Source organism: Mya arenaria, chromosome 16, assembly GCF_026914265.1.
Source record: "Mya arenaria isolate MELC-2E11 chromosome 16, ASM2691426v1".
NCBI lineage: Eukaryota > Metazoa > Mollusca > Bivalvia > Myida > Myidae > Mya > Mya arenaria.
Genome location: NC_069137.1, coordinates 9,494,024 through 9,516,238, shown reverse-complemented (window position 1 = coordinate 9,516,238; position 22,215 = coordinate 9,494,024). Strand labels below are relative to the sequence as shown.

Here is a 22,215-nt window from a genome sequence, read left to right as displayed (position 1 = left end):
TCCTTGATCCGCCCTTGATCTCTAGAATTTGTCTACGGTCTAAAAGGCCTAGTTTAAGGAATGTTGGGCATGATAACCCCCTGCTGTGCATCTCCTGTTAATTGCACAGGTGTCACAGTAGGGTCCATTTCATGTGTATTTGTTTATTTGCTCAGGGCCATCTAGGGTTAACACATTTCGAGTAAATTATCTCATTGTCTCACTAATACATATAAACAATATATATATAGCTAATGTATTAATTGATTAAACCGATTGGAAATACATAATTAATAAATAAGATTTATATTACATTAATATTTAAATCCATTTTAAATGCATGGTCGCTATTGTTATATCCAAATCCTGTTTAAATCAATTTAATGGGCTATTATATATATATATATAGCAGAACTCTTATTCTTATTCAAAGCCATTGTTTAATTAATTTTAGTATCATTTAAAATCAACAACAACAACTTAAAGATAAAATATATTGTTCATTTCTATAAAAAGAACCTCTATACTGCACAGCTGAACACTCAGATCGAAGATCTGATAAGCAGCACAATCAATTGAGATAAAGATCTCACAGAAGTTGTGTACTGTACAGATTGGGGGAGGGGTCACTTATAGAAGGCTTAAACTATCAGTTATCAATCAAACATTTAGTTGACTGGTTATGTTTTATCAATAATAAAAGCACATGGTTGCATTGTCCGATTTATTAACTGATAACCCTTGTCAAATGATAACGACACGTCACGAGATATAAAATTAAAACATTAATCTTTGTTTAAGTCAGGTAATGCTAACACGAAACATTTATAGCTCAATGATATTATTTCTCCAGCTCGAATAGCAAACATAAATAACATATCAAACTATAACAAGGAGCTGGCGACATGATTACAAAAATATAGTTTTAAATACAGTCGAACCCCGTTGGCTCGAACTCCCACTGACCGGTGAAAAGACCTCGAGCATCGAAAAAATTGAGCCAAGCGGAATTGTTAACCTTCAATATAAAGAAAACGGTCCCATACATCTGGTTCGAGCCAACGAGTTTTTCGAGCCAAGCGAGTTCGAGCCAATGGTGTTCGAACAGAACAGAACAGAACAAAGTTTATTTCGTATAAAACAGTTCACATAATAAAGACAATGATATAAGTCAAAGATGACCCTTGATCATTGATAAATTGAATATTCTGCATATATACATGGCGATCAGTTATAAAAAAGAACGAAAGCCTGAAAAAAGAAAGAATATGTGTAGATATCTCTACGTGCTGGTGTTAGTTCTAATGTCATTCACAAACAATAACATATGATAATCAATGAAGTACATTTAAATATGCAATTCTTTGAAACTATACATTATGAAAAAAGTGCAATTTACAATATGACAGGCAAGGGAACAACACTTAGTGTAACAGTTGAGCATTTCGATTTCTCAATTTAAAAGCCTTGTACACAAAGATGGATACGTTACATAGTATATGTTTATTTTCTGACTGTAAAAGTTCGATAGCTTTTAACATAGAGGGTCGTTGATGATAACATCTAGGTATGTAATTATTTCTTATCTCAACATACATCTGGCATTCAAAAATAAAATGAAACTCGCCTTCAAGTATATTGCATACAGGGCACAGCCTTTCATTCAAAGGAGATCTATTCCATCTACCCACTTCTACATTTAATCTATGTGCGCTCATTCATAATTTACTAAGTGCAATTCTATATTTTGGAATATTAACGCAGTTCAAATAGGGTTGGAAATTAAAATTAACGAAAGTACTGTAAAATCTTGCTCTTGAGAAGTCATGGATCCTACTTTCAAGGTTTTGAATAAAAATATCTCTGACACGTTGTTTTAAAAGAGACATAAATAGTATGTAGGTATAATTATGGATTCCTTTTACAAAGCCATTTCTTTATAAAGTCATGCATAAAGTAACAAAAAGTAAGATGGATTAGAGCACTGTATACAGCGATAACATCAACTTTTTCCAGGCTGTAATCCATACGCGCAAGGTTCCTCGTGTTGACATATTACTGTAAAATGGTTAGTTTGTTCAAGAGTACCAAGTATGGAATATCGAATACATTTAATTCAGATTGTGAGTGAAAATAAATCAGAAAAAAATGAGGTACTTGATTTATCATGTAAATTATATTCTGATTTTTTTTAGCTGATATTCAATCAAACAAGACGATTTTACTTTACTCGGGATTTGGTTGGGATAAGAGTAAGATTGTGCACACAAACTGGTTTTAACTCCCAGTAAATTTACAATTTACTGACCATTCCAAGGGGGTGCCTAACAATCCTTGATAGACATACATAGTTTTTATATAGTTTACTGTGTTTTTTTGTAGTGTTTTGTGTTGCTGATCCATGTTTCTTGTTTGTTAATGTTTGTTTTTGTGTTTTATGTCTTTGGCGTTTATACTGTGCCATTAAATGGGGTTCATGTTTAAACTTTCCGTTACAGAGCTTGTTTCTGTTGTTTTTCATATAAATATTAATCTAAACAAATGTAGTGCGCCCTGCAAGAACCTCTTTCATGTCAGTTTCACCCGTATGTACGAGCTATAAAGTAATAGACCATCTGGGCTATTCTTTACGTTTCCTTAAAAAAAAGAAAGCCACAAGTAAAATTACATGTTTGTATTTTTTGTTTTTGTGTTTTATGTCTTTGGCGTTAATACCGTGCCATTAAACGGGGTTCATGTTTAAACTTTCCGCTACTGAGCTTGTTTCTGTATGTTTTTCATATAAATATTAATCAAAACAAATGACGTGGGCCTGTAAGAACCTCTTTCATGTCAGTTTCACCCGTATGTATGAGCTATAAAGTAATAGACCATCTGAGCTATTCTTTTCGTTTCCTTAAAAAAAGAAAGCCTCCAGTAAAATTACATGTTTGCATTTTTTGTTTTTGTGTTTTATGTCTTTGGCGTTAATACCGTGCCATTAAACGGAGTTCATGTTTAAACTTTCCGCTACTGAGCTTGTTTCTGTATGTTTTTCATATGAATATTAATCAAAACAAATGACGTGGGCCTCTTTAATGTCAGTTATTCCCGTATGTAGGAGTTATACAGTATTAGCCCATGCTGAGTTAACTCTATGTTAAAAGTCATGGGGTTTTCGTTTACAAAAAGTATAACAAGCGTCAGAGATGGTACTAATCGCTAGCTTTTTTGTGGAACTGTACGACGTTTGTTATTTGATAACTCAAATGTAAATTTGTAAAGTAGAACGTGCGTCAGAACATCGTAACAATTAAGTATGGCCAATGGAAGAGATTAAATACAGCCACGTTCTTCATCCTGGTCTGTAGTTTATTTCAAAATATGTAAATACACTTATCTAATAACAACATCTACATAATTGTTATATTAACTTGATTTTACCTCTCATTTCAGGAAGCGAATAATGCATTAATTTGCGTAAAATATTCAGGCGGTGACGCAATATAATTTTAACCATAATAACTCAGTACACAGAAGTTCGCAAACAGAATAGAATATAACAGTTATACCTCTTAGTATGGTCAAGGGCGAACCCAGAAGGGCAAAACATAAAAACAAAATGACCGTTTAGTTTTGATTGTGTTCTGGATTCCCATAAGGAACTTATAATTGTGTAGAAAGAAGTACAGAATTAGATATGCCATCTACAACGGTGCAATAAGGAATTATATAAAGTGATAAATTTAGCAGAATAAACACGACTTTGGTTTATCTTATTGTTGTTATGAAAGTGATGCTTGACCTACTTTAACGACAATGTAGTTATGAAACAGGACCATATTTAATGTGCATTTAAGCATAATTATATGACAGTTACTATTGAAAATTGAATGGAAACTATTTATATTTTGTACAACCTTTGTCGCTGCCATAGGATTTCTTCTCGGCAAACCTGCATTGCGTCACAAGATATTCAATTAGGTGAGGACACAGAGTTATGTGAAGAAACATTTGTTCAAAATGGCAACCAGAAGAGAACATGGAAGCGGAACCGGAAGTGATGATTTCTGTCGAAACGTGCGACGATTATCGACTGACATTGAACAAATATCGATTGGATTATCGGAGCAGATGAGATCTGTTAATGATAACATTAACAATCTAACACCGGAGCAGATAACTGAGGCACTTGCCCAATTTATGAAGGTAGGATACCCAGAGTAGGGTCATACTACATTGATTGCGTGTTATCGCGTGGGAAGATTTTCAGCATTCGAAATAAAACAACAAACAAACTAAAAATCGACCACAACATTACATTAACAAAAGTCTAAATGAAGCCAACAAATATAATTTTCTGGAATTTAAATATTAAAAAGGCAATGGCGTGGGTCCAGAAATGTTTAATTGACATGATCATGGTCCATTTCTTAGAGGTATTGACCGTTATATGTACATGGTTTGTTTTGATGATTTACCATGATTGTGATTTCTAGAACAATTGTTGAACGGAAAGAATGCAAACATTTTTTTTCCACTTTGCATGTATTTGTTTTTCTTCCGTGTTGGTTGGTTTGATATATGAATCTGATAATAAACACTAAATTAGTATGACCTTACTTTTTACTTGAAATGCAATATAAGAAAGAAGTGTAAATGTATATGGTTTATTTTAATGATTCACCGTGTGATATCAATATATAAATATTGCATGGCTTCCTGTGTGACAGAACATATTGTCAAAATGAGGGAAATACTGTTTCCCGAGGCGAAGCCGAGGGTAACAATATTTACCCGAATGTTGGCTATATGTACTGTCACACTGGAAGCCATGCAATATTCATTTTATTATACCGAACACAGTTACATTTATATACATAATAAAGATGTTTCAACATTACACAAATTTCAAGTTAAATCAATTTATTCTGTAATTATTGTTTGTTTTAATTAGTTGTCATTTTGCTGCAAATGTCGTTAGGAAATAATGCAAACAACGGAAGTTACCAGATTTACAACACATTTTGATAAGCGCTTATCACCTCAGACTTGGGAAACCAAAAAAATCCTATTTTTAGACGCGCGTGCTATTTGACAGTATCATGTCAACCGGTCAAAACGGTACTGTCAGTGTGTGAAATTGTATATAAGAAATCAACATAGGCAGGTCACGTGAGGTATAATAATATAATGTTATTAATTAGGTGATTTCATATTGGCCTAGTTATTTGTCTGAGGTTAGCTGTATTTGCCTGAGCCCGAAAGGGCGAAGGCAAATACAGCTGACTGAGGACATATAACTGGGCCAATATGAAATCACCTAATTAATATGTATTTTATGAATTAACTATTACCAATTATGGTTAAAAATATTCTTATAATTAACCTTTAGTTCACAGTGAAGCCGTATTTATCCCTTATTCATTCATGGTGTCTGCTTTTCTAGACTTGCCTTTGCTGATAGTAGTAGTTGTAGTAGTAGTAGTAGTAGTAGTAGTAGTAGTAGTAGTAGTAGTAGTAGTAGTAGTAGTAGTAGTAGTAGTAGTAGTAGAAGTAGTAGTAGTAGTAGTAGAAGTAGTAGTAGTAGTAGTAGTAGTAGTAGTAGTAGTAGTAGTAGTAGTAGTAGTAGTAGTAGTAGTAGTAGTAGTAGTAGTAGTAGTAGTAGTAGAAGTAGTAGAAGTAGTAGTAGTTTGTATTGTTAACAAAAGTTCAAATGTAATATAAAATTAGTAATATTATGTATTCCAAGGCTTTAAAACATTACACTCGAAGTATTATTTGTAATACAATTATTGGTGCATACATTCGTTAAAAAATATCCAAAAATACCAGATCGTATATCTGCGCGTTCCTTTTCCTCAATGCCTTTCATATGACATCAAATCAACACCAAATGCAGACTGTAAAATGCTATTTTCTAGGATACCAATGCCTTGGAAGAGTTAAAACAGATCACGGAGAGAAAGATAAGTGAGCTGAAAGACCTGAGGTTGAAGCTTCTGGAGCATGCCAAAAACAGTAATGATAATATGAGACAAGTGCAAGGACGTGCAGGTAAACATCTTAATATTAAAGGGACTAGACACCAGATGATACAATTGCAAGAAAATAAGAAAACACGTACATGAAATTGATATCGTTGTGTACAACACATTGAATAATACTGGCTGATGCACCGTCTCGCTTACGACACAATGCATCTCACTCTGTTTTTTTGTGTGTTTTTCCAGTTCGAAATTTACTAGGGTTGTCTACAGCGCAAAAAAAGCCATTAAGTCCAAAAATAGCTTCGGTATATTTATTTTTACTCATAAGCAGATGAGAAGCCATCATACGTGTTGCGTTTTTTCTTTTAGTCATGTTACATAATGGTGTCTAGTCCCTTTAAACTCATGTAAACAACGATGGTAAGGGCGCTATATCTGTATGTATTTTTATACCAGAAATGACGTCGCTATCCTTAAGTTACTACACTATATATTTCGTGATTCCGGTGAATTAAATAGTTGTATCGTTGAAATAAGAACAGCGAATATTTAAACTTTATATTTTTATCTTATCAATAAATCAAAATACTCCACCACGAATGTTAAGTCTGTCAGATGTAAACTTCGAAGAATTGTCTTCATCTGGGAATTGACCCGTCTTCAAGCGAATCAAACTGATCTGAGTGGTATTCAATATCGTACGATCATACATAATTACTTCATTCATTCTATTGGTACGTTATTAATACCAAATAATCCGGTTAGCTACATCTTTCATAGACCAATTTAAGCCTTATATTGAATTCCAACCCTGATTGATCACCAATGTAAAATACCCATGTATCATGAATATGAAAAACGAACCATAAACAATAACTTCAAAGTACTGTTGGATTGTATCGTTTTACTGCATTTACTCTTTTTGCATGATTATATTACCTTATCTATTTCAGGCACGCGAGACAGCGGTTACGCCTCAACAGGTAAATTGAATTTCAATATTAAGGGATGCATTATAAGATTTTGATAATGTAGTTCTCTATTTTCTTTCTTTTTTTTGGAATCAGTTCATATGAAAAAGCGTGTCGTGTAAAAAAGAATAGCAAGAATGACTATTATAATCACACATAGGTTTATATTTGATATATATGCACTGTGTTGTTTGTTGACTGTTGTGCTGTTTTCTATGTTTCTTGTTCGTTATTTTGTGTCTGTGATCTATGTCTTTGGCTACTGGGCTTGTTTCTGTAGTTTTTAAATAAATATTGCTCGTCAATTTGAACACATTTATTTACAGACCGACACAGGATATGTCGTAAGAACAATTTAAGATCGCAGAAATACAGTCATTTGTAAAAACTAACATGAGACTGAATTTTATCATGTTGTTCTATTTCAGATTCTCAGCTTGTGAATAGGGTAAGTTAACCACTATCCTTGCAAAGCAGACATTCGTTTCCCTATTATACCGGAAGTTCGTTTTTCCGATCTTGGCTAACATTACTACGCGCCATGTTACTAAAATGTTTCAAAGAAGGATGCATGTGATTGTCAAACTTAAAATTTGTGGTTAGAAAACGGGAAGGTTATTCAGGATTTTTTAAACTCTGACTTTAAATTACTGGACGTCATGATGTTAAGAATATTTATTTATTCAGGTGAACTTCACCCCAGCAGTCCGTTTTGTTTTTGTTATGTCATTTGTCCATGCAGTTGTCATTCGAGTAGTTCATGTTGTCTTCATGTATGTAAAATGTCTTTTAAAACTATGCACTACCTTCTTGGAGAAATGAGTAAATAAGGATATACATCGCTTAAGATATGAACAAATACAGTTTTATTCAATCGAGATCGAACACTTACAGTCGAAGCATCGTTACCGGCTTTCGCATGTCCTCTAGGATCGTATTCCTCATACACGTAAAATATGATCAAAATGTTCAATTTCTGGTACCTCATTATGGCTACAATATTTAACTTTTTGTTATTGTCATCTACCTCTTTATCATTCCATCAAACGATGGCATATATATCTGTTATATATCATAACAGGCCCTGGTATTAGTAAACAGATGAAAATACTAATTTTTAGACCTTATCCGACAGTGTACAAGGAAACAGTGACCACTTACACTCCTGTAAACCATATAAGGCCCTTTCAGTTAAATGTGGTCATAACCTCTCAGTATGACCACATCAATCACTGGTTTTAGTTAAAATGGCCATTACCTCTCTTTTAGAGCACACAAGGCTATGCTCCTAGTTAACAGCGGCCAATACATTTTTACACATCATAGCAGGCCCTGTTTTAAGTAAACTGCGATAAATACCTCTCCTCAGACCATTAGGCCCTGTTTTTAGATAACAGTGAACAGAACACCACTTTCATTCTATATCAGGCCCTGTTCCTAATAAACAGTGAACAATACCTCTCGTTTAGATCAATTTAGGCTCGGTTACTAATAAACAATTACCAATACCTCTCTTTTATATCATTTTAGTCTCGGTCACTACTAAACAGTGACCAATACCGATCTTTAAGATCATTTTAATCTCGGTTACTACTAAACAGTGACCAATGCCTCTCTTTAAGATCATTTTAGGCTCGGTTACTACTAAACAGTGACTAATACCTCTCTTTAAGATCATTTTAATCTCGGTTACTACTAAACAGTGACCAATACCTCTCTTTAAGATCATTTTAGGCTCGGTTGCTACTAAACAGTGACCAATACCTCTCTTTAAGATCATTTTATTCTCGGTTACTACTAAACAGTGACCAATACCTCTCTTTAAGATCAGTTTAGTTTCGGTTACAACAAAACAGTGACCAATACCTCTTTTCTAGATCATTTTAGGCTCGGTGACTACTAAACAGTGACCAATACCTCTCTTTAAGATCATTTTAATCTCGGTTATTACTAAACAGTGACCAATACCTATCATTTACACCACATCATACACTGGTAAAAGTAAACAGTGACCAATGTCTCTTTTTCAGATCATATCAGCCATTGTTACTAGGTTACTGTGACCAATACCTTATTTTTAGACTACATCTGGCACTAACGCCAGTAAACATAGATCAATACCTCTCCTTCAGACCACATCAGGTCCTGTAACTAGTACACAGTGACCAATACATCTGTTTCAGACCACATCATACCCTGTAACAAGAACACGGTAACCAATACCTCTCTTTTAGACCACACCAGACCCTATAACTAGTACAGAGTAATCAATACCTCTCTTTCAGACCACATCCGACCCAGATACTAGGACACAATGACAAATTCCTTTCTTCCTGATCACATCAGTCTCTGTTACTTGTACAGAGTGACCAATACTTCTCTTTTTGACCACATCAGAACCTGTTACTATGAAACATTGACCAATACCACTCTTTCTTACCTCATCAGGCCCTAGAACTATTAAACAGTGACCGATACCTCTCTTTTAGACAACATAAGGCCCTGTTACTAAGTACACAGTGACCAATACATCTGTTTCAGACCAATTTAGTCTCTGTTACTAGTACACAGTGACCATTACCTTTATTTCACATAACATCATGCCCTGTTACTAGTACACAGTGACCAATACCTCTCTTAAAGACCAAATAAGGCAATGTTACTAGTACACAGTGACCAGTTACACTCTTTCAGACCAAATCATGACCAGTTACTATGAAACAGTGACCAAAACCTTTTTTCAGACCACATCAGGCGCTGTTACTAGAAACAGTGACCAATACGTCCCTTTCCTACCTATTCAGGCCCTGTTACTTGTAAACGTTGACCAAAAACTCTCTTTCACCCAACATATGTCTCTGATATTAGTACACAGTGACCAACACCTCTCTTTCACACAACAGCAGTCTCTGTTACTAGTACACAGTGACCAATACCTCTCGTTCACACAACATCAGTCTCTGTTACTAGTACACAGTGACCAGTACCTCTCTTTCACACAACATAAGTCTCTGTTACCAGTATACAGTGACCAATACCACTCTTTCAGACAGCATCAGGCCTTGTTTCTAGTAGGCAGTAAAAAATGAATCTCTTTGGACCACATCGGGCCCTGTTACTTGTAAACAGTGACCAATATCTCTCTTTCAGCATACATTAGTCTCTGTTACTTGTACACAGTGACCAGTACCTCTTTTTCACACAACATCAGTCTCTGTTTCTAGTATACAGTGACCAAAGCCTCTCTTTCAGACAACATTAGTCTCTGTTACTAGTACACAGTGACCTTTAACTTTATTTCAGACCACATCAGGCTCTGCTATTATTACACAGTGATCAATACCTCTCTATTAGACCTCATCAGATTTAGTTATTATTATACAGTGAATAAGACCTCTCTCTTACACCAAAACAGGCTTATTTCTAGTTAACAGAGACCCTCTTTCAGCCAATATCAAGCCCTGTTACCAGTAAACAGTGACCAATACCTCTCTTTCAGCCAATATCAAGCCCTGTTACCAGTAAACAGTGACCAATACCTCTCTTTCAGAACACATCAGGCTTTGTTACCAGTAAACAGTGACCAATACCTTTATTTCAGTCCAAATCAGAGTCTGTTACTAGTACACAGTGATCAATATCTCTCTGTTAGACCACAGCAGACTTTGTAACTAGTAAACAGTGACCAATACCTCCCTTTCAGACCACATCAGACCCGGTTACTAGTAAACAGTGACCAATACCTCTCTTTCAGCCCATATCAAGCCCTGTTACCAGTAAATAGTGATCAATACCTCTCTTTCAGACCATATCAAGCCCTGTTACCAGCAAACAGTGACCAATACCTCTCTTTCAGACTATATCAAGCCCTGTTACCAGCAAACAGTGACCAATACCTCTCTTTCAGACCATATCAAGCCCTGCTACCAGTAAACAGTGACCAATACCTCTCTTTCAGACCATATCAAGCCCTGCTACCAGTAAACAGTGACCAATACCTCTTTTTCAGACCATATCAAGCCCTGTTACCAGTAAACAGTGATCAATACCTCTCTTTCAGAACACATCAGACCTTGTTACTTTTAAACAGTGACCAATACCTTAATAAATATTCTTTCAGTCCAAATCAGAGTCTGTTACTAGTACACAGTGCCCACTATCTCTCTTCTAGACCACAACAGACTTTGTAACTAGTAAACAGTGACCAATACCTCCCTTTCAGACCACATCAGGCCCTGTTACTAGTAAACAGTGACCAATACCTCTCCTTCAGGGCACATCAGTCTCTGTTACTGGTACACAGTGACCAATACCTCTCTTTCAGACCATATCAGGCCCTGTTACTAGTAAACAGTGACCAATACCTCTCTATCAGACCACATCAGGCCTTGTTTCTAGTACACAGTGATCAATACCTCTCTATAAGACCAAATCAGGCCTTGTTCCTAGTACACAGTGATCAATACCTCTCTATCAGACCACATCAAGCTTTGTTCCTAGTACACAGTGATCAATACCTCTCTATCAGACCACATCAGGCTTTGTTTCTAGTACACAGTGATCAATACCTCTCTATCAGTCCACATCAGGCTTTGTTCCTAGTACACAGTGATCAATACCTCTCTATCAGACCACATCAGGCTTTGTTGCTAGTACACAGTGATCAATACCTCTCTATCAGACCACATAAGGCCTTTTTCCTAGTACACAGTGATCAATACCTCTCTATCAGACCACATCAGGCTTTGTTCCTAGTTCACAGTGATCAATACCTCTCTATCAGACCACATCAGGCTTTGTTCCTAGTACACAGTGATCAATATCTCTCTATCAGAACACATCAGGCTTTGTTTATAGTACACAGAGATCAATACCTCTCTTTCAGACCACATAAGGCCTTGTTCCTAGTACACAGTGACCAAAACCGCTCATTCATACCACATCCGGCTCTGTCACTAGTACACAGTGACCAGTTCATCTGTACCAGACCACATCAGGCCCTGTTCCAAGTACACAGTGACCAATACTTCCCTTTTAGACCACATCATGCCCTGTTCCTAGTACACGGTGACCAATACTTTTCTTTAGACCACATCAGGCTCTGTTCCTAGCACACGGTGACCAATACTTCCCTTTCAGACCACATCATGCCCTGTTCCTAGTACACAATGACATAACTACCCTTTTAGACCACATCATGCCCTGTTCCTAGTACACAGTGACCAATACTTCCCTTTTAGACCACATCAGGCCCTGTTCCTAGTACACAGTGACCAATACTTCCCTTTTAGACCACGTCATGCCCTGTTCCTAGTACACGGTGACCAATACTTTTCTTTAGACCACATCATGCCCTGTTCCTAGTACACGGTGACCAATACTTCCCTTTTAGACCACATCATTCCCTGTTCCTAGTACACAGTGACCAATACTTCCCTTTTAGACCACATCATGCCCTGTTCCTAGTACACAGTGACCAAAACTGCCCTTTTAGACCACATCATGCCCTGTTCCAAGTACACAGTGACCAATGCTTCCCTTTCAGACCACATCGTGCCCTGTTACTAGTACACAGTGACTAATACTTCCCTTTTATACCACATCATGCCCTGTTCCTAGTACACAGTGACCAATACTTCCCTTTAGACCACATCATGCCCTGTTACTAGTACACAGTGACCAAACTTCTCTTTAGACCACATCATGCTCTGTTACTAGTACACAGTGACCAATACTTCCCTTTAGACCACATCATGCCCAGTTACTAGTACAAAGTGACCAATACTTACCTTTAGACCACATCATGCCCTGTTACTAGTACACAGTGACCAATACTTCCCTTTAGACCATATCATGCCCTGTTTGTAGTACACAGTGGCCAATACTTCCCTTTTATACCAAATCATGCCCTATTACTAGTACACAGTGACCAATATTTCCCTTTAGACCACATCATGCCCTGTTACTAGTACACAGTAACCAATACTTCCCTTTAGACCACATCATGCCCTGTTACTAGCACACAGTGACCAATACTTCCCTTCAGACCACATCATGCCTTGTTATAAGCACACAGTGACCAATACTTCCCTTTAGACCACATCATGCCTTGTCACTAGTACACAGTGACCAATGCTTCCCTTTAGACCACATCATGCCCTGTTACTAGCACACAGTGACCAATACTTCCCTTTAGACCTCATCATGCCCTGTTACTAATACATAGTGACCAATACTTCCCTTTAGACCACATCATGCCCTGTTACTAGTACACAGTGACCAATGCTTCCCTTCCAGACCACATCATGCCCTGTTACTCGTATACAGTGACAAATACTTCACTTTAGACAACATCATGCCCTGTTTCTAGTACACAGTGATCAATATTTCCCTTCAGAACACATCATGCCCTGTTACTAGTACACAGTGATCAGTACTTCCTTTTGGACCACATCATGCCCTGTTACTATTACACAGTGACCAATATTTCCCTTTAGACCACATCATGCCCTGTTACTAGTACACAGTGACCAATGCTTCCCTTTAGACCACATCATGCCCTGTTTGTAGTACACAGTGACCAAACTTCCCTTTAGACCACATCATGTCCTGTTACTAGTACACAGTGACCAATACTTCCCTTTAGACCACATCATGCCCTGTTACTAGTACACAGTGACATATACTTCCCTTTAGACCACATCATGCCCTGTTTCTAGTACACAGTTATCAATATTTCCCTTTTAGACCACATCATGCCCTGTTACTAGTACACAGTGACCAATACTTCCCGTTAGACCATATCATGCCCAGTTACTAGTACACAGTGACCAATACTTCCCTTTTAGACCAAATCATGCCCTGTTCCTAGTACACAGTGACCAATACTTCCCTTTAGAACACATCATGCCCTGTTACTAGTACACAGTGACTAATACTTCCCTTTAGACCACATCATGCCCTGTTTCTAGTACAAAATGACCAATACTTCCCTTCATACCACATCATGCCCTGTTACTAGCACACAGTGACCAATACTTCCCTTCAGACCACATCATGCCTTGTTACTAGTACACAGTGACCAATACTTCCCTTTAGACCACATCAGGCCCTGTTCCTAGTACACAGTGACCAATACTTCCCTTTAGACCACATCATGCCCTATTACTAGTACACAGTGACCAATACTTCCCTTTAGACCAAATTTTGCCCTGTTACTAGCACACAGTGACCAATACTTCCCTTTAGCAACATCATTCCCTGTTCCTAGTACACAGTGACCAATACTTCCCTTTTAGACCACATCATGCCCTGTTCCTAGTACACAGTGACCAATACTGCCCTTTTAGACCACATCATGCCCTGTTCCAAGTACACAGTGACCAATGCTTCCCTTTCAGACCACATCGTGCCCTGTTACTAGTACACAGTGACTAATACTTCCCTTTTATACCACATCATGCCCTGTTCCTAGTACACAATGACCAATACTTCCCTTTAGACCACATCATGCCCTGTTACTAGTACACAGTGACCAAACTTCTATTTAGACCACATCATGCCCTGTTACTAGTACACAGTGACCAAACTTCTATTTAGACCACATCATGCTCTGTTACTAGTACACAGTGACCAATACTTCCCTTTAGACCACATCATGCCCTGTTACTAGTACACAGTGACCAATACTTACCTTTAGACCATATCATGCCCTGTTACTAGTACACAGTGACCAATACTTCCCTTTAGACCATATCATGCCCTGTTTGTAGTACACAGTGACCAATACTTCCTTTTATACCAAATCATGCCCTATTACTAGTACACAGTAACCAATACTTCCCTTTAGACCACATCATGCCCTGTTACTAGCACACAGTGACCAATACTTCCCTTCAGACCACATCATGCCTTGTTATAAGCACACAGTGACCAATACTTCCCTTTAGACCACATCATGCCTTGTCACTAGTACACAGTGACCAATGCTTCCCTTTAGACCACATCAAGCACTGTTACTAGCACACAGTGACCAATACTTCCCTTTAGACCACATTATGCCCTGTTACTAATACATAGTGACCAATACTTCCCTTTAGACCACATCATGCCCTGTTACTAGTACACAGTGACCAATGCTTCCCTTCCAGACCACATCATGCCCTGTTACTCGTATACAGTGACAAATACTTCACTTTAGACAACATCATGCCCTGTTTCTAGTACACAGTGATCAATATTTCCCTTTAGAACACATCATGCCCTGTTACTAGTACACAGTGATCAGTACTTCCCTTTAGACCACATCATGCCCTGTTACTAGTACACAGTGACCAATATTTCCCTTTAGACCACATCATGCCCTGTTACTAGTACACAGTGACCAATGCTTCCCTTTAGACCACATTATGCCCTGTTTGTAGTACACAGTGACCAAACTTCCCTTTAGACCACATCATGTCCTGTTACTAGTACACAGTGACCAATACTTCCCTTTAGACCACATCATGCCCTGTTACTAGTACACAGTGACCAATACTTCCCTTTAGACCACATCATGCCCTGTTCCTAGTACACAGTTATCAATATTTCCCTTTTAGACCACATCATGCCCTGTTACTAGTACACAGTGACCAATGCTTCCCTTTAGACCACATTATGCCCTGTTTGTAGTACACAGTGACCAAACTTCCCTTTAGACCACATCATGTCCTGTTACTAGTACACAGTGACCAATACTTCCCTTTAGACCACATCATGCCCTGTTACTAGTACACAGTGACCAATACTTCCCTTTAGACCACATCATGCCCTGTTACTAGTACACAGTGACCAATACTTCCCGTTAGACCATATCATGCCCAGTTACTAGTACACAGTGACCAATACTTCCCTTTTAGACCAAATCATGCCCTGTTCCAAGTACACAGTGACCAATACTTCCCTTTAGACCACATCAGGCCCTGTTACTAGTACACAGTGACCAATACTTCCCTTTAGACCACATCATGCCCTGTTTCTAGTACAAAATGACCAATACTTCCCTTCATACCACATCATGCCCTGTTACTAGCACACAGTGACCAATACTTCCCTTCAGACCACATCATGCCTTGTTACTAGTACACAGTGACCAATACTTCCCTTTAGACCACATCAGGCCCTGTTCCTAGTACACAGTGACCAATACTTCCCTTTAGACCACATCATGCCCTGTTACTAGCACACAGTGACCAATACTTCCCTTTAGACCATATCAGGCCCTGTTCTTAGTACACAGTGACCAATACTTCCCTTTAGACCACATCATGCCCTGTTTTGTAGTACACAGTGACCAATTCTTCCCTTTAGACCACATCATGCCCTGTTACTAGTACACAGTGATCAATACTTCCCTTTAGACCACATCATGCCCTATTACTAGTACACAATGACCAATACTTCCCTTTAGACCACATCATGCCCTGTTACTAGTACACAGTGACCAATACTTTCCTTTAGACCAAATCATGCCCTGTTACTAGTGCACAGTGACCAATACTTCCCTTTAGACCACATCATGCCCTGTTACTAGTACATAGATTTCAAACCATACCAGGCCTTGTTTTTAGTAAACAGTGACCAAAACTTCCCTTTCAGACCACATCAAGCTCTGTAACTAGTATTATAAGAAGCTTATTATGGGCTGCCATTGTTTATTAGAAACAGGGACTGGTAGAATGGGAAGAGAGGTAGATGGATTAATATTTGGGCTAACTTTTATCAAACCACAAACAAAAACATTTTCGTCTGAATGCTTAAATGGAATGAGTTGGGTTTTTTTGCATTGCGTTTTTTGCAATGGAACCATATTTCAATATACATTTTAGGAATGTGGATATATTTCATATCTTATTAGGTTATAACATGACGTCTTGAGACCTTTCACGACGAATGTGTTAATTTATGTAAATCATGACCTAAATGGTAGATCACAAAACATTAGATTCAAATATGATATTGCATATCCCTAAATATACGAGTACTTTCAACAACTTTTATGACCTGTCAAGGTATCCAATTCTAATTTATTTTAAGTCTATAAGTCTCATATTTATATAGACAATATGTTTTGCATTATTCATGTTAGGCCAAAAAAAAAATGTTTTGGTTAGAGTTTCATCCTTTTTAAAACAGGAAGGGTATGGTAGGCTTTTTATTTATTATCTATTTTTCATTATGCTTTATACAAGAACGATATTTTCATATTTTAGTTGTTAAAGTAATTTTCTGAAAACTGCTTTAAAACTTTAAAACTTCAAATAAAAACACATATTTTATTTACCAACTGACTATTTCAACGGTTGGATAGGCGCTTTTTTGTAGGTAGTACCCCGAACCAAATGTATTTTTAGGCCTTACTGCACGACTATCATTGCGCTGACTTATCATTTTCATATACCGATGCACCGCAATTCTTACATAGTAAATTAACATAAACTGTATGGGATCATCACTGTCATGATAGTCTTTTTGCTATAACCACACTTTTTAGTTGCAACCACATTTTTCAGCAGTAAACACATTTTAGTTGCAACCACATTTTTATTGCAATAAACGTTTGACCAATTGCAAACCTCGTTTTTGTAATATCAGAGGTATTGCGAAGGCTTTGGTTGGTCATCAGAATAATGTTACAACTAAAACTCGTGGTTGCAACTAAAATTGTAGTTTTAATTTAAAAAATGGCTACAACTAAAACATGTGATTACATCTTAAAATCTGCCTACAACTATAAAACGTGGTTGCAACTTAACATGTGTTTACTGCTTAAATTGTGGTTGCAATTAAAAGAATGTGGTTGCACCTCAAACAAATACATCCGTTTATTTATGAAAGTAACAAACTGCTTGTAAGTGTAATTTGGTGGAAAATCTAATTGATCATTAGACAGTCGTTTTTGAAGAAGATAGCTACTGAATGACATAAACCATTTTTCATGTACAAAAAAAGATTTGCCTTACAGTGAAAATAACTTCCTTTAACAGGGTAAGGAAGAAAACTAATTTAAAAAAGTTATGAACATTTTATAGTATCAATTCTGATTACTTCTTCAAATAATATTGACAGGGAAAAATGAAATCAATTATGAAACAATATATTTCTCAACTTTCCAGTCCGCGTGCGAGACGTCAAGTTTGGTAACCCAACCGTCCGACGCTCACCCGGAGTTGGCTAGCGTCTCCAGTATGTCAGGGCCCCATGCGCTAGCAACAAATATGTCAAGGGTATCTTTACGAGAAAGTGTAAGTGACACCATCCGAGTTCTAAACTAAATATATTGCTAATACAATATGTCAGGGCCCCATGTGCTTGCAAAGAACATGTCAAGGGTATCTTTACGAGAAAGTATAAGTTACACCATCCGAGTTCTAAACTAATTATATTGCCAAAACAATGGAACCTACTGAAAATCCTTACTTAGATTTGGAAGGTCAACATGCACTAGTGATGAACGCTTCCCTGAGTTTGTAATGATACATCAGGCATAATTCAAATTGTATTCCCATCACTAATTATGTTATTGACATCCAGCTCAAGCAACTGTGGAATTCGTGCCAACCGAGTTCGAATACTTTGCCGCATTATTTTGTATTGTATTATTGATTTTATTTCCTTTATCATAATTCACATACATTTCAATTTGTTACAGGAGCATGAAGAAAGGTCAGAGGCAGAATGTTGAAATAAAATTTTGTATATAGGGCAGTGACAATTCAAAAATAATGTGATGTCATCATTGAACTGCAGAGAAATAACACTCGTGCCATATGACAAACTGATTTTACAGGCATGAACTATTAAGATGTTGTATAGTCAGTGAACTTCGGTGGAAAAACAAATGTGCCATTTGAAATATTGATTATACAATCATGAACTTTTCAGCTGTGTAGTATTAACATATACCTAAAGGACATTTGACATACTGATTATACAAACATGAACTATTCAGCTGTGTAATATGAACATTTTCCTAAAAGACATTTGACATATCGATTATACAAACATGAAATATTCAGCTGTGTAATATGAATATATTCTTAAAAGACATTTGACATATTAATAATACAACATGAAATATTCAGCTGTGTAATATGAATATATTCTTAAAGGACATTTGACATATCAATTATACAAACAAGAACTGTTCAGCTGTGTAGTATTTATATATTCTTACAGGCGTGACATATTAGTCATACAAACTTGAACTTTTCAGCTGTATAATATGAACATATCCTTAAAGGCCATTTGACATATCGATTATACAAACATGAAATATTCAGCTGTGTAAAATGAATATATACTTAATGGCCATTTGATATATCGATTATACAAACATGAAATATTCAGCTGTGTAATATGAACATATTCTTAAAGGACATTTGACATATCGAGTATACAAACAAGAACTATTCAGCTGTGTAGTATTTATATATTCTTACAGGCCACTTTTGGTTATACAAACATGAACTATTCAGCTGTATAATATGAATATATTCTTACAGGCCATTTGACAAACAGATTATATATGCATGAACTATTTAGCTGTGAAGTATGAATTGATTCTTATAGGTTTAGTTTAACAATTCTGTAAGTAAACACTCTTCCCTTCACAAATTATCGGGGTGTAGCACTAGGTTGTTTATAAGTCCTTATCTTTTTTGCCCTCTGTGAGTTTTTAATCAAGAATTATATTTAAGATAAGTCAATATATTACCCCTAGTTTCGAACTCAGCCATAAAACGCATTAACCAATAAACAATACACAGGAAATTAAAACCCTGCTTTGGCATTAGGGCCATAACAAATGCTGATCAGCAGGCGATTAACATGCCAGATATTCTTTAAACTAGGCCTTTAAGTGGTATTACAGAGATATATCGGAATGCATAAACCTCTAAAGTCAGTTTCACACTTATTCAATTTCAGATATCTCGCTGGTCATACGATCTAAAACACTTATACTGTTCATTTAATATGACTCTGAAAATATTAGGGATTCGATTTAAATTATGAAATGACTAAAGAAGGTTTATAAATACATCCCTTGTACTTAGATTGTCAGCATATACCCGTTATATGCAACTTTAATACGTTGGAAAAAAGTCAGTGCTGTACTGTCTATTCATTTAACATGCATATTTCCTACATAGGATTGCTTAAGTCTCTTCCACCCAGAGCGTTTATTACTATTGTGTACATCTTTTATTTAAGTCCAACACTAGAATATCATAATAAAAAAAAATACTTATTCAAATAATATTGATTATGAGAAACCACATAATTTGTAATAAAAATAAATATGCAGAACGTTTTTAATGATAATAAAACTGGTTTCTCTAATAGTTATAATTAACTTCTTTTCAAATCATATTATGCTGTTTCAAGTTTATATTTATACAAATTTAGCAATTTTTTAACACTTGGTTCTATTTTTATTAAAAACATACATCTGTACATATAACAAAGTAAAAACAAGATGTGTTGTGAGTTTATCATTTCTTCCAATTATAAGTGCTTTCGTGTATACTATTCTACAACGAATTTAATGCCTAGATGTATTAACATAATCATACACATTTCTTGTTCTCTATAACTTCGGCTTGACAAACAAATAATAAAATGCATAGTTCAGTGTATGTATGTATTTTGATGACTTTTTAAAAGCATCCACGTGTGCTTGACTGCCTATACACATAAATATGCGCATTTAGAGTATTCTTGTTCTATGGTGCGTATCAATGATTGCGACTAAAGACGCACTTTATATATATGTTAAATTATATCATTGTAATGTGTGTTATACGTTTCATTTACAAATGTAGCCTGGAAAACTTTGTCCAACGTTCTGTAAATACTAAATACCCCATTTACATCTAACAGGACTTTCATTATTATTTGAACGTTTGATTTACAAATGAAGTCTGGTAAATTTTGTCAACCATGGCGTAAATGTTATATCCCCACTTACGCCTTACAGAACTATTGTTAGCATATGTTCGTTTCATTTACAAATGAGGTATGCTTAACTTTGTCCAACGTTGTGTACTTACTATATACCCATTTACGTCTAACAGAACTATTATTAGCATATATACCTTTTATTTACAAATGAAGTCTGGTAATCTTTGCCTACCATGGCGTGAATACTATATCCCAATTTACGTCTTACAGAACTATTGTTTACATATGTAAATAGCTTCCTTCGATGGCTAAATGAAACACTTTTAGTTCATGATGATGGTAGCCTACATGACTCTGTTTGTCTGTAAACTTTCACATCTGTGTCTATAACAAGATAACAAGGGTGGATAATTTTGATGTATCATTTATGTTCAATTGAAATGCATTTTTATGTTATGTGTTTTATGTCATGCTATGTTTATTATTTGTTCATGTCGTTTTTGTGTATTAAGAGAACCATTATTATGGCTATCATCAGTTTTATGATGTAAGTAAATGTAATATTATTTTAGCCTTAACACTTAAGACCTTGATCTGAATGTTAAAGAATGGATGCTGTTATGTAAATATTTCAGACTCATCATTAATAATGTATTATATGTGTTCTATATTTTTAAATGCTCGTTATTGTATTGCTGTCTTACTTTTGCCTCATTTGTTCATAACGTTAATTGTGTTGTTATGATCATGATGTTCGTTCTGTTTTAAATATGTCCCTTGTGTCGAGAAAAAATGACACACAATGTGTCTAAATATGAAATTACTGTATGTATTGTTAACATGACATTAACGCCATCTTCGATCTAATACATCTATCTATACATTGTCAATACAGTTTTTTATCCTCGTTTGGATGATGGGGAACACCACAAAATCGGTGCTAGGGCATGATGAGTTTCCCTTAAACGGAACCCAGCTCACAATGCATTGGTGTGAATTGAAGCCGCATACTCGGTGCTAGGGGTGATGAATTTCCCGTAAGTGGAACAAAGCATAACCGATAGTAACTAACGATAATGTGGCGTAAATTGAAACCGCATAATCGGTGTTAGGGGTAGATGGGTTGATGTTATCCGAATACCGCAAAATCTGTGCCAGAGGATGATGATTTTCCCATAAACCGAAACACTCAAAATCGGTGCTTGTGAATGATGAGTTTACCGTAACCAAATACCGCCTACTCGGGGCTATGGAATGTTGACTTTCCCGTAACAAAATACCGCCTACTCGGGGCTATGGAATGTTGACTTTCCCATAACCAAATACCGCCTACTCGGGGCTATGGAATGTTG

General features: G+C 36.3%; 1 protein-coding gene across 2 annotated transcripts in view; it reads left to right on the top strand.

Annotated features, from left to right (window-relative positions):
* LOC128222548 (uncharacterized) overlaps positions 1–21,753 on the top strand; it is a 28,443-nt gene extending 6,690 nt beyond the window's left edge. For both annotated transcript variants that reach the window (XM_052931609.1, XM_052931610.1), the window contains exons 2-7: positions 3,415–4,167; positions 5,883–6,015; positions 6,902–6,931; positions 7,348–7,367; positions 18,076–18,204; positions 18,612–21,753. In XM_052931609.1, the coding sequence (XP_052787569.1) occupies positions 3,982–4,167; positions 5,883–6,015; positions 6,902–6,931; positions 7,348–7,367; positions 18,076–18,204; positions 18,612–18,644 (531 nt within the window). In that variant the 5' untranslated portion in view covers positions 3,415–3,981 and the 3' untranslated portion in view covers positions 18,645–21,753. The remainder of the gene's footprint in view (positions 1–3,414; positions 4,168–5,882; positions 6,016–6,901; positions 6,932–7,347; positions 7,368–18,075; positions 18,205–18,611) is intronic.
* The last annotated feature ends 462 nt before the right edge of the window (positions 21,754–22,215 follow it).